The sequence below is a fragment of the Zeus faber genome (genome assembly GCF_960531495.2).
Source record: "Zeus faber genome assembly, chromosome: 3".
Taxonomy (NCBI): domain Eukaryota; kingdom Metazoa; phylum Chordata; class Actinopteri; order Zeiformes; family Zeidae; genus Zeus; species Zeus faber.
The window spans coordinates 70,931-89,424 of NC_137190.1; the positions used below are offsets into that span (position 1 = coordinate 70,931).

General features: G+C 48.2%; 1 protein-coding gene across 1 annotated transcript in view; it reads left to right on the forward strand.

The window, feature by feature from the left end:
* The window catches only part of hsd11b2 (hydroxysteroid (11-beta) dehydrogenase 2), a 48,718-nt gene that overhangs the window by 2,206 nt on the left and 28,018 nt on the right, over positions 1-18,494 (forward strand). Inside the window, exon 2 of the mRNA XM_079997859.1 lies at positions 12,882-13,094. Coding sequence (XP_079853985.1) covers positions 12,882-13,094 — 213 coding nt within the window. The remainder of the gene's footprint in view (positions 1-12,881; positions 13,095-18,494) is intronic.

Consider the following 18,494-nt stretch of genomic DNA (forward strand, 5'->3'; position numbering starts at 1 on the left):
ACCTAAGATCTAAAACTCCAAAAACCTTAAGGATTACAATTTTATATATTTTTTTTTCAGAAATGGACATTAGAGATGTTGTTCAGAGAATTTGATGGTAATCTTCCAATCACCTCTGTCTCTAAGACTTTGAACGAAGGCATGGTCACCATTCCCATCAATAACTTTCAAGACAAGGAGAAAATGTTGGAGAGAATGTGTTAAACCTCTTACAAAGCTAATTGAAGTGCAGTACAAAGTGGCACATTCCTCCCAGGATGAAAGTTGAGAACAGAGCTGGTGGGTTAGGGTTAGGGTCCTAAAATCCTATTCCAACAGTCAGTACATGAATGCTTCTTTCCATAAAGCCAGGAAAATAAAAGAGTGAAGGTTAAATCAGGTGAATGTCAGATTCCCTCCCGTCTCTACTGTTTTTGAGCTTTGTGCTTCTTGGCGCTGACCTGACAGCATTTCACCTCCAGCTCCTCCTCCTACTGCCTTGCCAAACAGTTCCAATCCAGGAGGGACACCCAGCTCAGTGCTCTTGACCTGCCTACATCCTGGCTACCACTATTGCTACTAATATACCACAGTTATTACTACTACTACTATTACCACTGCTATTACTATGACTGCTATTACTACTACTATTGCTACTAAAAATACAACTATTACTACTACTGGTAATTCTGCTACTATTACTTCTTATATTGCTAATACGATTACAAATGCTTTTACTATGACTGCTATTACTACAATTACCATGACTACTATTATTACTAGAACAGTGTTGGCTGTATGCTGCTTGTGGTCCTGTTGGCTCTAGTGACTAGGGAACAAGTTGTTTGTAGCGAAACAAATCTTTTAAATGACTGGGGAGTCTGGAGTCACTCTGGCAAAAGATTCGTTAGTTTGCAAATCTGTAACTGCAGCCAAACATACAGGCTTAACCGAGTCTGAATCTGAATTCGCTGAAAAAAAGAATGTAACCTTGTGTCACACATGCGCCTCCAGCCCCGTAGCACAACAAGCTCAGTGAGTGGGTGAGCGAGAGAGAGAGAGACAGAGAGAGAGAGAGAGAGAGAGAGAGAGAGAGAGAGAGACAGAGAGAGAGAGAGAGAGAGAGAGAGAGAGAGAGACAGACAGAGAGAGAGCGAGAGAGAGAGAGAGAGAGAGACAGAGAGAGAGAGAGAGAGAGAGAGACAGACAGAGAGAGAGCGAGAGAGAGAGAGAGAGAGATGGAGAGAGAAGAAAAAATAATCACTAAGGATTCAATTCATGTAAAAGGTGGCATAATTAATATGGAATGGAATTTGAACACTGCATTTCAAACATTGAATGACTTAAACGATTCCTGTGAGATTTACTTTTCAAAATTAATTTCTCCTACATTCCTTTGGATAAAATAGTTAGTTATTATATTGTCTATAATACAGGTCTTTTTCAGTTTTCTGTTCTTATCTACGGTTTCTCTGCACTTCCTATACATCTTGGAAGGTGGATCACTCTTTCAAAGATTCTGCCTTTTCTTTCTTTATTTCGGGAGCCTGTCTGGGGGGTTCAGGGTGGTCAGCAGCTGTGATAAAGATCTATACAGATAAACATGGAGGCCTGATTCTCTCCTGGCTTCTACAGGAGACATGCACACACATCAGTGAAGCCAACAAGGGAGACCATGAAACAACATTTGAAGATGAAAAATGAGGGACACTGAACATTGTTCAACCTAAACACACAAGGATTTTTTCTAGTTTGTAGTTTGTGGGGAAGCCAAGAAGTATGATGTAGCCCATTCATCAGCTTTAGGGCCACTTTCAGGATTAGTTAGTTTGTTCTAGGTAGAGCAGCATTGATCCACCATGGTCAATATGGGTGGAGGTGGCAGCTGATGTAAGCAGAGCTGGCTGGGGGTGAGAGGTGATTCTAATACTACCAGAAATAGTAGTGGACAATAGAAATATGAGTGGACAATACTAGTGGACAATATAAATACTAGTGGATAATGCAAACACTAGTGAACAATATAAATACTAGTGGACAATACGACTGGGCAATAAAAATACGACGGGACAATAAAAATACTAGTGGAGAATACTAGTGGGCAATAGAAAAACTAGTGGACAGTACCAGTGGACAATACAAAAACTAGTCAACAATACTAGTGGGCAATACAAATACTGGTGGAGAATACTAGTGGACAATTTAAAAACCAGTGGACAGTACTAGTGGAAAAAAAACAGTGGACAACTAGTGGACAATAAAAATACTAGTGAACAATATTAGTAAACAATATAAATACTAGTGGACAATATTAATACTAGTGGACAATACAAATACTAGTGGGAAATAAAAATACTAGTAGACAATACTAGTGGACAATAGAAAAACTAGGGTTGAATCAATGAAAAATACAATAAAAAAATAATCCTTCACTGGCATCCCTAGAAAACACTAAAATGTGCGACTGAGTGATGGGTTCAAGATCCAGCGAGGCATAGAAAAATAGAAGCTGTGCAATGGTAATTACGCACAGAAATACCACAATGTTTTTCTTATTTCATGGAAACATAACTTACTGAAAATGTATTCCGACATGGCAACGAATGGCCTCCCCTCACTGAGAGTGCAGCTCTATTTCCACAGTCAACACGGTGAGTTCTGACAATGAGAAGTTCTGCTTTACAGGCAAACATTAACAGTTGTTTTCAAGATAGGAGGGTTGTCCTGTGTAAATCACATAGGGGTTGCTCCGCAAGACGAGCAACCAGGAGGGATGGGGAGCCCATGCGGCGTTCAACGTAAACTAGGGAAATCGTGTTGCATTTCATAGAATCTGGGAAACTGTAAAACGCACCAAACATTGTTTCCTGCAACTATATTTATTGGCGTTGTGTTGTTGTTATCCGTATTATGTGTATTGTTACATGAGGCTGTAGTAAACCACACAGCACTTCTTATTAAAAGAGAAAAACATATACAAAAATCTATTAAATTTTAATGTAATACAGAGCAAGTTATTTGAACTGTATGTTAAGTAGGCTTCACATACTTCACATTTTACCTTCACATACAAACAGTTGGAGGTTTTCAAAGTGAATATTTGAAAAAAAAAAAAAAAAAAACTAAAAAGATCAAGATCTGGAATTGGACCATTGGATCATACGTCAACGTCGCTCCAATATTGTAAGGGTCGTGGAGAAGGACAAATTTTTTCTCTCAAAACCTTTTTCTACTCTATGTAAATCATAAACCTTTGAATATAAAAATGACTCATTTAAATCATTTGAGAAATGGAAACGTTTAGTGTTTTTTATCCAGAAAAACTGCAGCTCCCCTATTTACATGTATTTGTTTACAGGCCGGTCTTGCCGGTTTTAACATGGCTGTTTCAATGTGGTTGACAAAGGATTATTTCGGTTTTGAACCGGTTACAACTAGCAAGCCGAAGAAAGTATCTATTTGGTTTTTAATCCTAATCCGGGATTTCTTTCAGTGTGATGCTACAAGAATACAACTTTAACACTCAGTAGCTCTATGGCGACACATATTATGTACGTCAGAATCATGACTTCTTATTTTGAGGACAAACACAGCTGAACGGGTGCTTCAATCAGTGATGGTTTGCCCAACCACCAGTTTCTATTCACGCATAGTACTTTACAGGTTAATTATTTGCCAAGTTGATTTCTCAAGGCAGCAGACCATTAAATTAGTATGGAATTGCAATGGAATTTGGAACGGCACGTTGATTTGTGACCTCAGTCTGATATTCAATGAGTGAATGACATCAGTATTCAATAGGCACCTGTGGTGTATGGATGGGTTGAGCAGCTAAACCTGATGCTCGTTGGTTGGGCTAACAAGCAGCAGGTTTAAAAACCCCGTCCACACACTCACTCAGGATAGGAACCCATGTCATGACATGTTCAATCTGCTCCTGGCTAATTCCACCGGGCCTTTGCTCTACAATAAACTGGTATTAACAACCCCGTCGTCTGTGTCTCTGTGCCGGAGGATCCTGAAAACGACACTAGGGTGGCGTGTGGTGGTGAAACAGCCACACTGGCACCTGAACAGGGACTCTCCAGCATTGGGAAGGGACACAGAAGGGCCGCCCGAAGATACCCTGGAGCCACCAGTTGTTCAACGGGCGGCCCCAGCACCAACCCTCTCTCGACTGGCAGCAGCAGCACCTTGGAGATCCAACGGAGGACCGGGGGAGAAGCTGCGCACCAATCACCACAGGTAACAGCTGGCAGCTAGCTTCTCCGCCCTGCAGCCATCGCTGGGACCATCCAGCAGCCCAGCAGCCAGGCTACCCCTCCTAGCAGCTCTCACAGCAGCCAAGTCCAGCGACATCATCACTGGCCAGCGCAGCAGCCTGAGGCCCCAAGCTCCGGAAGGGAGACAAGGCAATTTGTCATCGCCCTGGTGGAAGGGGACTGGTCGACCGTGTTGCTCCGGGGAACCCAGGTCCTCTGGAAGGGGACCTGTTAATTTTCTTTTGGACATTTTTTTGTATTAGGGATGGGAACGCTGTTTTAGAGTCTGGTGTTTTTATGATTTAAGGTATAGGGACCTTGGGTCACAGTCTGTAGTTTTAGGTATAGCAACCCTGTGTCAGAGTCTGTTTCAACCATTTTTCTTTTTGTTCTCTGCTTGGAGAGGGTGGGGGGCATGGGGAGTAGGCTTCGGCCAGGAGTTCTTCCTGGCCTCAGTTTGGTGTTGGGGGTATGTGATGTGTGAATGACCAGCTATGGCTATGACCAGCATTTTTAAAAACCAGGAACAGGAACGGGGGAGCCTCAGTTGGATCAGCCAAGAACTCAGGAACGTGCTGAGCGCCGACAGGGAAGACTGACGGCTCTGGAACAGGAACTGGTGGAACCTCATCAGGATCGGCTAACTACTCAGGAATGTGCTGAGCCTCGGCAGGGGAGACTGACGGCTCTAGAACAGGAACTGGCAGAGCCTCAACAGGATCAGCGAATGATTCAGGAACATGCTGAGGCTCAGCCGGGGAGACTGACGGCTCTGGAACAGGAACTGGTGGAGCCTCATCAGGATCGAACCAATGACTCAGGAACGTGCTAAGCTTGGCAGGTGAGTCTGATGGCTCGGGAATGGGCTGGACCTCAGGAGAGGGGGCCAACAGCTGGGGAATGGGCTGGACCTCAGGAGAGGGGGCTGACGGCTCAGGAACAGGAACAGGGTGAGTCTCAGCAGGATCAGCCAATGACTCAGGAAGGTGCTGAGCCTCGGCAGGGGAGGCTGATGGCTCTGGAACAGGAACACGTTGAGCCTCAGCAGGATGAGCCAATGACTCAGGAAGTTGCTGAGCCTCGGCAGAGGAGGCTGAAACGACAGGCTTTGGAGAAAAGGGATGCGGAGAAGGGTGAGCATATAATTTCCATCCTTTTAATGTTTAATCTGTGAAAATTCTGGATCCTGCTTCCAGGTGATAGTGAGTAGCCTGAGGAAAGTGTGCTCTTCCCTTTCAAACACCTCCTTTGTAACTCCAAAGTCCTGCCAAGAGAAAGGAAAGCAGGGCAGCGGAGACACGGGGGTGCTGGATCATGGAGACTGGGGAGTACTGGGCCACGGAGACTGGGGAGTGCCGGGCCACAGAGGCTGGGGAGCTAGGCCAAGGGTTGGCTCCAGGCTCATAACCCTGCATCTAATTGACGAGAGTGCAGGCAATCCAGGGTGCATGAAGGGGACGTCCAGGCTGGGAAGCATGCTGGCAACCAGCAGGCCTGCAGCTAGCAGGCTGGTGGCTTGCAGGTGAATCTCCAGGTTGGTCCCTGATGGGGAATCGCCTGAACACTACAAAAGCCATGTCCCCTGGGTTCATGTTTGGTCAGATCGTGTTGTTAAGGATATGGTCTGGTGAACCCAAATGCAGGGCACAAAAAGATTTTGGGAGTAGATGCAAGGTTTAATGTGGAGACAGGCAAAGTATCAGGCTTCAGGAACAGACAGGGAATCAGTGTGCACGGACAGGCAGGGAATCATCAACAGAAAGCAGTCAGGGAATCAGGAACAACAACCAGTCAGGGGATCAGGATCCGGAACCAGGCAGGGAGTCAGGATCAGGAACAGGTAGTGAATCTGGATCCAGGAATCAGCATTAGGGAACAGGCTGGGAATCATCAGAATCCAGGAGCAGACAGGGAACCAGGATCATAGACCGAGAGTTCAAGAGAGACAGATACAAAATTATCTGACAGAGACATGGTGAATGGGGACCAGGTTAAATACAATTGGGGTTACGAGGAAGGTGAAGACAGGTCGTGAGATTGCTGACTGGGGACCAGTGTGCAGTGGCAGGGATGTGAAAACAGACACAGACAGACAGAAGGAATTAGAGACAGATCACATGCAAGAGCAGGGCAGGATCCTGACACTAGTGGACAAATACTAATGGATAATATCTAGGAGGATAAACACTAGGAGACAATCCAAATACAAGTGGGCAATTGAAATACTTGGGGACAATACTTGTAGACAATATAAATACTACTGGACAATACAAATACTAGTGAACAATAAATACTAGTAGACAATATAAAGACTAGTGGAGAATACTAGTGGGCAATAGAAAAATAGTGGACAGTACTGGTGGACAATACTAGTGGATAATACAAATACTAGTGGACAATAAATACTAGTGGACAATATAAATACTAGTGGGCAGTAATCGTGTACAATTCAAAAACTAGTGAACAATAAATAGTAGTGGACAATATAAATATGAGAGGACAATACTCGTGGACAATATAAATACTAGTGGACAATACTAGTAGACAATATAAATATTAGTGGACAAGATTTGTGGATAATACAAATACTAGTGGACAATAATTACTTATAATGGACAATATAAATACTAGAGGACAATACTTGGACCATAGAAATACAAGTGGGGAATACTAGTGAACAATACAAATGCTTGTGGAAAATAATGGTGGACAGTATGAATACTAGTGAACGATACTCCTGGACATTATTTGTGTACAATTTAAAAACTAGTGGACAATGTAAATACTAGTGTACAATAATAGTGGAACATAAAAATACTAGTAGACAATACTAATGGACAATAAAAATACTAGTAGACAATACTAATGGACAATAAAAAATACTAGTGGACCATAGAAATCCTCGTGGACAATTGCAATACCAGTGGACAAAACTAGTGGGCACAATAAATTCAAGTTGACAATAGACATGCTAGTGGAGAATATAAATACTAATTGAGAATATAAATACTAGTGGACAATAAAAGTGGAAAATATAAATAGTAGTGGACAATACTACTGGACAATATGAATACAAATGGCCAACTGAAATATGAGTGGACAATAGAAATACTAGTAGACAACGCAAATACCAGTGGACAATTGAAATACGAGTGGACAATGCTGGTAGACAATATAAATACTAGCGGACAATGTTAATACTAGTGGACAATAAAAATACTCTTGGGGATACAATAATAATAATAAATAATAACAAAATTAAAAACTAAAATCAGTCAAAACACAATAGGACCAATAGGAATAGGAACAATAGAAACACAAACATTAACATTGGTTATAACAATTACATTCTAAAACAATGAGATTTGTAAGCATATTTCAAAAATGTCCCAATGGTATCAAGGGATCAATATTTAAAGTGCATTGTAGGTTATTCCGAAGTCCGGAGCACAAAGTTTAAAAGCAGTCTTTCAGAATTCGCAGTTGACCAGCGGAACATGTAAACCAGTCCTGAGAGCGGCTTTGATAAGCTTCTACATTGCAGTGTTATACTGGATGGATGATATGGGAAAGTAATGTAATGGTGAATGTGGCAGTTTCTCGTACCACACACCGCGGTGGTGTATTCAGGGCCCTCCGACAGAGAGACACAGACGATGGGGTTGTGAACACCAGTATTGTAGAGAGTTGGCCTGTTGGAATTAGCCAGGAGCAGATAGAACATGTCATGAGAAGGCTCCTCTCCTGAGTTTGTGTGGCAAGGGCGGTTTTAGCTTCTGCTCGTTAGACCAACCAACGAGCAACAGGTATGCAGCCACTCTGATCCAATCGCCTAGATCCAGGTCAGGTGTTGCTGCTCAACCCTGACCATCCCCACACAACAGTGAAGTAATGTAAATTGCTCATTTTTGTTAGGAGCGCTTTGTAAATTAATGTACAGTATCCCAGTGTTGATCTCATCTTGCAAAGAGAGAAGCCCAGACAACTTTTTCATAGAGAGTACAATTATGGTACCGTAGGCATCAGCAGTAATAAATCTAAGAGCAAGAGCAAGTGCAAGAGTCACATATATTGTCTAAGGGCTTAAGGGTGGTAACAGCAGCATGTCTATATATCACCCTAATCCAAGACAGAAAGTAATACACTTTCAAAAAAAAATTCTACTTAACATGAGAAAGCAGGTTCTATTTCAAGAGAGAAAGTCACATTTAGGACATAGCTTTTCAACTAGTTTATCAATAAGAACTTTAAAAGCGAGTTTATCATCAATCTAGATGCCTAAATATTTATAGTGTGGGAATCTTTCAATAGCTGTACCATGTGCTTATCTGAATATTGCTGTCATCGATTTCCATAGCTCCTGTGATTAGCATATATTTTGTTATTTCAGCATGAAACACAAGTTTGAGATCGACAAGTGCCTCTTGAAGAATATTAAAAGAAAGTTGCAGATTGTCAATAGCCAATTGTATCGAGTTAGCCCGAACATATTAGCCAAGACAAATGTAAATTCTTGTGTAGGGGGGTTTAACGGAGCGTTCAAATGGTCCTCTAGATCTCCACCCACAAACAGATGTGGTTTTTGAAGTGATCCCTCACTCCATGCAGCGACCCCAGTATGTTTTCTTCATCTGGAGGCCCCTTGTAAGACTTGCTTGTTGCATAATCCTTTTCCCAACATCCACACTCCTCTTTTCACTGTCAAAGAGCCAAATCCATCCCTCGCTCTCCCAGATGAATGACATCGCCATTTACTGGAGGGAAACTATTATTCCCATATCATCCCGTATCAAATAACATCCCATATCAAATATTATCTTCATATCAAATCTCATCCCCATATCATCCATCCTCCCGTGTGGCATGATGGCACAGTGCTTGCACTGCTCCCTTACAGCAAGAAGTTACCAAGTTTGATTCCTGCCTGGGGCGCTGTTGGCACTGTGCTCAAGTGGGTTATCTCCTGATTAGGGGCCTTTCTGTGTGGAATTTAAATGTTCTCCCCCTGCTCATATGGGTGTCCTCCAACATAAAAAAGCTAACTTAGTGAAGGCTGGCCATGGAGGAGGGACAACAGGGATGGGAGAAATGCAGAGGTTGAAGTTCTCCAGCTACCACAGTGTGTGTGTGTGTGTGTGTGTGTGTGTGTGTGTGTGTGTGTGTGTGTGTGTGTGTGTGTGTGTGTGTGTGTGTGTGTGTGTGTGTGTGTGTGTGTGTGTGTGTGTGTGTGTGTGGTCATCACCACTACATGTGCGTGTGATAAGTGCAGTTGCACCTGTGAGATGAATAAAAAATGATTCTTGATCAAATATCATGCCATGGGTCAAAGGTTATGCCCTTGCAACAAGAGCTACGGTTTTTGTTTGTTTTTAAGGTTTGCTTTTCTAAGACAGAAATACAATGTTCATAAAAGAAAGCCTTCTGTTGCAGATAGCTGGGGTATACATCACTTTATACCACAATTATTCACTGCCCTCAGGGTGGGGTTATAATGTTCCCTGTAGGAGAACAAACAGTTACTCTAAGTCCTTCATTCCTTCTGCTATCAGGCTACTAAAGGCCATCAGCAGGACTTAATTTGTGTCAGATCCTGCCGGATCTTGTTGCGGGACCTCCCAGTTTGTGACGGGTACCTATTTGATTGGATCTGGCACCTCCGCACGAGCTGTGAGCTCAGCTGTGAGCTTCGCATTCCCCCTCTCCAAATCAAACAAATGGATATAGTGTGTTTTTACATTATTGTTTTTTAGGGCTGTACCTGACTCAGAATTTTGTCAGTCGAACCGGATTCGCACCTGTTTCCCTCTCTAATGGTACAGACAATACAGGCACAAGTGATACGCAAGCCAGCAATCGGCGCCAGAACAGTGTGTTTTTATTTAATGTCTCCTCATGGGACGAAACATGTGGGTAAGTAAAGAAACCGTGCGTAACGGGGACACTTTTTGACTCTCTCCTCGACCGCTCCCTCTCCATGCGTTTTGCGCAGAAAATAATCTTAAGGAGTCTAAGAGTCGTGCGCCGTTCCTCCGTGCCCCACCCCCACAGTTTCTAGTTGTTTTATTTGGAGGAACAGAGCACGGCGATCATGGCACAAGGAGAGCCGTGTTCCATTCATACATATAAAAATATATTTATGATCACCCCTTATTTATAATTCCTCATTTAAATGTTATCCCTGTGCATAATGTAAGCTTCAATCTGTTTTATACTGTTATTGTAATAATCACTGAGTCACAGAAAATAAAAAAACAAACATTGCTGGAATTTAAGAAACTCAGTGGACTGATGGGTTTTCGACTGATGATTCGACTTGTCCACTTTCAAGGAGCAGCCCTGTTATTTTTTACTTACGTTTCCTAATTGAATGAAACAAAAAAAAGCACTGGGCATCCAGTGCTGCATCACTCATGGCAGCTTAAGCCCCCCCCCCCCCTCCCCCCGGCTCACCCACCCCCACGTTCTGTGACTCTTTTTCTCGCCCCGACCTGCCAGATCGGCAACCTCGCTGTGTTGCAGCACCCCCTGATTTACAAATTAAGCATTGGCCGACAGAAGTCATTTTATTTTTTAAATTTATTTTATTTATTTATTTATTTTATTTTTTAACCTGTGCTGTCAGCATGCTGGGCATACAACACAGAGTATTTGTATGCCATTGCATCCAGGACAGAGTTAGTCAGCAAGTGGAGTTCAAGTTCTCAACCTGCAATGCAACTCTTTATTAATTCTAAATCATCAAGAACTGCTGCAATAACTCTGTCCTGTGGATGACCTGTAGAATGACAAGAGCACAGTTTTTGGTTATAGAGAACCACCACCAACCCCCCTCTTTGGAGAACTATTTATCATGTTTGGGTCTATAAACAATTGATCACTACTCCCAGAGGGAGAATCACCACGGTGAGACAAATAAACATAAAAACAAACAACATTTACACAAAAACATAAACATTGGACGAATGTACTAAAAAAAAGTTAATTAGGTCCAGGAAAACTGGAACTACAACTGGTCACATGGCCTCTTCCTGTCATAGTTATGACAGTAAATGAGGGAGGAAAGGAGAGGAATGCAACCAGGAGGGTGCTGGGGTGCACTGGAAGCAGGTGTGGTGGTGTGTGTGTATGTGTGTGTGTGTGTGTGTGTGTGTGTGTGTACATGACTTATCCCCATTGGTACTGATGTAGAAGGTCGGTATTATGTCGTGGCGCCTCGAAGCAGCAGAAAGGGCTCCGAAGCCCCCCGAGCTCTGCAGCTGTGTAGACACCCTATGGCTGCAGGAAAGCCCCGAGTACCCTGCCACAAAAGACCCCTGGGCCCCCAGAGAAGCTGGGGGGCCGTGGAGCAACCCCCACGCCCAGCCCCAAGGAGCATAACCCAGTCCCAGGGAGCACGGGGAGACCCCGAACCTCAGGGGCGCACTCATTGAACCCATCCCTAGGTGCAGGCACAAGACGCAGCCGCAGGCAAATAAGCCGGGCCGCGGGCACAAGGTACGCACCGCAGGCCCGCATCCCGGCCCCGCGCCGACAAACCGACACCCTGCCCAAAAAGCCCGCGCTGCAGGCGAGCCGGCGGGACCCCCATGCCCACCCACACCCCACCGAAGGGCAAGGCCCGCCCACCTGGATGTTAGCCCCCCCGCGGGGTGCCGGCCGCAGAGAAACCGCGCAGCAGGAGCAAAAGGACGACAGCCACCCCCCACACCCTAATAGTGGGGTGTGTTTGTACAGTGTTACTACAGTGTTGTTACAGTGTTACTACAGTGTTGTTACAGTGTTAGTATAGTGTTGCTACAGTGTTACTACGGTTCTGTTACAGTGTTACTACAGTGCTGTTACAGTGTTTCTACAGTGTTGTTACAGTGTTACTACAGTGTTGTGACATCATTAGTACAGTGTTTGTACAGTGTTAATGCAGTGTTGTTACAGTATTAGTACAGGGTTTGTACAGTGTTACTACAGTGTTGTTACAGTGTTAGTATAGTGTTGCTACAGTGTTACTACGGTGCTGTTACAGTGTTACTACGGTGCTGTTACAGTGTAACTAGTGTTGTTACAGTGTTTCTACAGTGTTGTTACAGTGTTACTACAGTGTTGTGACATCATTAGTACAGTGTTTGTACAGTGTTAATGCAGTGTTGTTACAGTATTAGTACAGGGTTTGTAGAGTGTTACTACAGTGTTACTACAGTGATGTTGCACTTAACTACAGTGTTACTACAGTGATGTTGCACTTTAGTACAGTGTTGTTACAATGTATTATACAGGTTGTTGTGTGTGTGAATGTGGAAGATTACATTACATTTAGCAGACGCTTTTATCCAAAGCGACTTACAATTATTTAAACAGTAGTAAACAGGAGTAATTAGGGGTTAAGTGTCTTGCTCAAGGACACTACAGCATGCTAGCAGGAAGAGCCTGGGATCGAACCAGCAACCTTTTAGATTACTAGACGACCAGCTCTACCTCCTGAGCTACCACCACCCCCCCAAGATGGATGTGTGAAGGAGAAGCTTCAGGAAGCTGCTGTCTGTCCGTCTATCTGTCTATCTGTAACTGTAACTGTCAATCTACCTGACTGTCTAACTGTAATTGTCTATATGTCCAACAGTCTATTAACTGTCTCACCACATCCAGGGTGTGACAGTGGCTTCGGCAGAGAGACAGCCAGTCATCTGGACAAGCTGGGCTTCGAGGTATTTGCCACGGTGATGGATCTCCATGGAGACGGAGCTAAGGAGCTACAGGAGATGAGCTCCTCCAGGCTCACGCTGCTTCAGGTGGACATCACCCAGCCCCAGCAGGTCCACCAGGCCCTGCTGGAGACCAGGGCCAGGCTGGGCCTCCGAGGTGAGGGTTAAGAGAAGTGGCGATCAGACAGACAGACAGGCAGGCAGATTGTTGTGTCAAAGCAGCTCAGATTAAAAAGGCAAAAAGGATTTCATTTTATTATTAAAAAAACATTAAGGAGGTTGACATGAGGAAACAACATGAAATGAACTATTAACAGAATTACAATAATACATTGAACCACACACACGCCTGGATCAGCTGATCAGTGTGTTTATACTGTTGTAACTACAGGTTAGTAGGTCAGCCATGTTGGATAATGACGACCAAGCCTTGTTTACACAGAGAGCGAGAAGGAAAGGTTGTTCGGCTGGTGCAGGATTGCTGATCAGATTCCTCGAGTGTGACAGCAGCTTGTCTCACAGCACACACACATGCCTGTTTTAACAACTGAAGGAGTGATGAGTCAGTAGGCAGGCAGACAGACAGACAGGCAGGCAGGCAGACAGACAGGCAGACAGGCAGACAGACAGACAGACAGACAGACAGACAAACAGACAGACAGACAGACAGACAGACAGACTGTTAGGCCCACGGCCTCCCAGCACCACTAGAGGCCGCTCTTGCCCCATCTGCAGCTCCTTACTTGAGCCCAATTGCGCACACCTGGGATCAATTACCTGCATCACTCTCATAGCATTTAGTCTCAGCTTCCCAGTCATTCCTTGCCAGACCGTCAACTAGCTTACCCGAGTTGTACAGCTACTGGCTCCCTTCCAAGTTCCAAGTTCCTAGCTCCTAGTGCTTGTTTCAAGTTCCTAGTTTATGTCTCTTTGTCTCATCTTCCCCTTACCTGCTTGTCTCCTCTCGTCAACCCAGTCCATCTGTCTAACTCCAGCCAGCCCGGTTTACCTGCTTGTCTCTGCTCGTCAACCAAGGCTGTCCGTCCTTCTCCATCCAGCCTGGTTCCCCGTCTCTCCACCCGGATCCTGGACCCCTCCACCTGGTCATCATCATCCCTGCCCTGTCTGGCTCCATCCCTACCTGACCGGGGTCCCCCCCGCCAGCTCCATCGTCTGGGCTAATTAACATCCTTTGCCTGCCTCCCATCTCCACGTGTCGTGCGTTTGGGTCTCTCCTAGCTCTGGTCGTGACAGTATGGTCTGGCCAAGAAAACATTGACCCAGCCGACACAGATGGGCTCTGCCACACACTCCGGGACCAAGGAGTGTTGCTTGGGCAACATGACCGGGCCCTATGGGACATCGCGGAACACCTCCGGACCATCTCGGTGGCCGTCCCTCCTGAGCCCCACGTTCCGGCTCCAGCGCCTTACGACGGCGATTTCAGCACCTGCCGCGCCTTCCTCGTGTAGTGCGCGGTGGTTTTTCAGCAGCAGCCATCGTCGTACGCCTCCAATAGCGCCTGCATCGCGTTCCTCATCTCCTGCCTGAGAGGGGCGGCTCTTGGCTGGGGTTCCGCGGTTTGGAGTCGGGGGGCCCCGTGAGTCTCTCCTACGATCTGTTCACCCGCGAAAAGAGGAGAGTTTGCAGCCACCCAGTTTTCGGCAAGGAGGCCGCCAGAAGACTCCTCTCCCTCCACCAGGGTTCCCGTAGCGTCGCCTCCCTCATCGTCGAGTTCCGACTCTAGCCGCAAAATGCGGCTAGAATGACGGAGCCCTGCAGGACGTGTTTCAGCGCACCCTGAACGACGAGTTGCGGGACGAGTTGGCGCAGCGGGACGAGCTCACGGACCTGGACCAACTAGTGGAGACTGCCATCCGCCTGGACAACCAGCTACAGGAGCGCCAGCGCGAGAGGGAGGGGGCGAGACCCCAGCCCGTGCCTCCCGCCTGGGCTGCCACGCCCCAGTCTCCAGTGCCCGCTACTCTTGGGCGCCTCAGAAGTCCCCCAACTCTCTCCGATGCCGAGCCCAGGCAACTCGTTTGCTTCCAGATCTCCCCCGAGGAGCGAGCACGCCGTATACCGACCGGTGCCTGTCTGTATTGCGGCCGGCTGGGACACCTCCGAGCCACCTGCCTGGTCTGGCCGGGAGAGGGCGACTCCTCACTAGGGTTGCGTTCCGGTCGCTCCAGCTCCAACCCTCTCTCCCGTCCTCTGCCCCGAGCTATCCTCTCGTGGGGGGATATAACACTCCCTTCCTCCGCTCTCATAGATTCCGGGGCAGATGCAAGTTTTCTCGACCTGGGACTAGCATGCCAGCTCGGGCTGACACCCGTCCCTCTCCCCACACCGCTCGAGGTCAAGGGGCTGAACAGGTCACATCTGACCCGGGTTACCCACCAGACAGCCCCCCTCAAGCTGCTACTCTCCGGCAACCACCGTGAGTCCTTGAGGTTCTTCCTCATAGATTCCCCACTGAACCCCGTGGTTCTGGGGTACCCCTGGCTCAAGACCCACAACCCTCAGATAGACTGGCGCTCAGGCAGTGTGAGCTCCTGGAGCACACACTACGATGCCCACTGCCTTCGCTCGGCCTCAACCCCCGCCGCCGGACGCACCGCCAGGGGACCCCAAGAGCCCTGACCTGTCCTCGGGTTTTCCGTCACAATATCTGGACCTGGCCCCGGTCTTCAGCAAGCAGGGTGCGCTATCCCTACCACCTCATCGCCCCTACGACTGCGCAATCAACCTCCTGCCAGGGGCCCCCCTCCACTGCAGTCGCCTGTATAACGTCTCCCGGCCCGAACAGGAGGCCATGGAAACTTACATCCGCGACTCTCTCGCTGCCGGGATCATTCGCCCCTCATCGTCTCCGCTAGGCGCAGGGTTCTTCTTTGTTGCTAAGAAGGACAAGACCCTCCATCCTTGCATTGACTTCAGAGGACTCAACGACATCACTATCAAAGACAAGTACACCTTGCCCCTGATGGATTCAGTCTTCGTCCCCATCCAGGGTGCCACCCACTTTTCCAAGCTCGACCTCTGCAACGCTTACCACCTGGTCCGCATCCGCGAAGGGGACGAGTGGAAGACCGCGTTCAACACCCCGCTCGGACACTTCGAGTATCTGGTAATGCCCTTTGGTCTGTCAAATGCCTCAGCGGTCTTCCAGGCCCTAATTAACGATGTCCTCCGGGACATGCTCAACTCATTTGTCTTTGTGTTCCTCGACGACATCTTGATTTTCTCCAAATCCCTCTCCGACCACGTAAAACACGTACGCCTGGTGCTGCAGAACCTCCTGGAGAACAGTCTGTTTGTTAAGGCCGAGAAGTGTGTCTTCCATGTTCCGTCCATTTCGTTCCAGGGATTCATCATTGGCAGAGGGAGGCTGGAGATGGACCCCAAGAAGGTGGCCGCCGTGATGGAGTAGCCAACCCCAGCTAATAGGAAGCAGCTCCAACGGTTCCTCGTGTTTGCAAACTTCTACCGGCGTTTCATCCGAGACTTCAGCCGTATCGTCGCTCCTCTCTCAGCCCTTACCTCCACCGCAGTGGCCTTCAAGAAGACCCCCGCGGCCGAGGTCGCATTCCTCGACCTCAGACGTCGCTTTTCGTTGGCCCCAGTCTTGGCCCAGCCCGACGCCAACCTCCAGTTCGTGGTAGAGGTGGACGCTTCAGACACGGGGGTAGGAGCAGTACTTTCTCAGCGTTCTGCAAACGACGGTAAGCTCCACCCCTGTGCCTTTCTGTCCCGCAGGCTCACCCCACCTGAGCGCAACTATGACATGGGTACCAAACTAGCCATCAAACTAGCCATCAAACTAGCCCTGGAGGAGTGGCACCACTGGCTTGAGGGAGCAATCCACCCCTTTGTCGTCTGGACCGATCATAAAAACTTGGCCTATATCTGGACGGCGAAGCGGCTCAACTCCCAGCAGGCCAGGTGGGCGTTGTTTTTCGGCCGGTTTAACTTCTCTCTATCCTACCACCCAGGAACCAAGAACACCAAACATGACGCCCTGTCCCGTGTGTTCGCGCCAGAGGAGAAGACAGGGGATCCAGAACCCATCCTTCCACCCCTGTGCCTTGCCGCCACACACACCTTGGAGATCGAGTCCCTTGTCACCCAAGCGCAGGAACACCAGCCCGACCCAGGTACCTGAACCCCTAACCGCCTGATCGTCCCTGACTCCGCACGCTCCCAGGTTCTGCAGTGGGCCCATGCCTCCTCAGCTGCCATCCCGGGATCACCCGCACCCCGGCCGTCTGACAGCGCTTCTGGTGGCCGACTCTGATCCCTGACACCCGGTCCTTCGTCTCGGCCTGTCCCACCTGCGCCCGGTCCAAGACCTCCACCTGATCCCGCTCCGGCCTCCTCCGCCCATTACCCATCCGGACTCATCCTTGGTCCCACATCGCCCAGGACTTCGTCACCGGTCTCCCACCATCCCGGGGCAACACTACCATCCTCACGGTGGTGGACCGTTTTTCTAAGGTGGCCCACTTCCTCGCCCTGCCCAAACTACCATCGGCAAGGGAGACCGCAGACCTGCTGGTGGCCGAGGTGTTCCGTCGCCATGGCATCCCGGCAGACGTGGTTTCGGACAGAGGACCCCAGTTCACCTCCCAGGTCTGGCGCGCCTTCTGCTCGGCCCTGGGGGCACAGGTCAGTCTCTCCTCCGGTTTCCACCCCTAGACCAACGGCCAGATGGAGCGGGCAAACCAGGAGGTGGAGGCCATGCTGCGCTGCCTCACAACCACCAGCCCCACCTCCTGGAGCGACCAGCTGCCATTGGCCGAACACGCCCACAACACCCTGGTCAACCCCTCCTCCGGCCTGTCGCCTTTTCAAGGCTCTCTGGGCTACCAACCCCCACTGTTCCCTGCCCAGGAGGTTGAGATTGCCGTGTCCAGGCCCACATTCGTCGCTGCTGGAGGACGTGGAGGAGGGCCTGCTCTGCCCTACTCCAGGCCTCTGCCAGGTCCCAGCGGCAGGCGAACCGGCACCGTGCGCCTGCACCCACATACGTCCCCGGACAGATGGTATGGCTCTCCACAAAGGACTTGCCCCTCAAGGTGGACTCCCGAAAACTCGCTCCCTGGTATGTTGGCCCCTTCCCTATTGTGTCAATCATCAACCCCTGTGCCGTACGATCTGGAGGAACGCTCCTGGGTCCCCCGGAGACAGATCCTGGATGTCTCCCTCATCCGGGAATTGAACTCACCCTTCCGGTTCCAGGTGTCCGCCAAGGGGTGTCCGGAGAGGTGGGGGTATTGTTAGGCCCACGGCCTCCCAGCACCACTAGAGGCCGCTCTTGCCCCATCTGCAGCTCCCTACTTGAGCCCAATTGCACACACCTGGGATCAATTACCTGCATCACTCTCACAGTATTTAGTCTCAGCTTCAAAGTCATTCCTTGCCAGACCGTCAACTAGCTTACCCGAGTTGTACAGCTACTGGCTCCCTTCCAAGTTCCAAGTTCCAAGTTCCTAGCTCCTAGTGCTTGTTTCAAGTTCCTAGTTTCTGTCTCTTTGTCTCGTCTTCCCCTTACCTG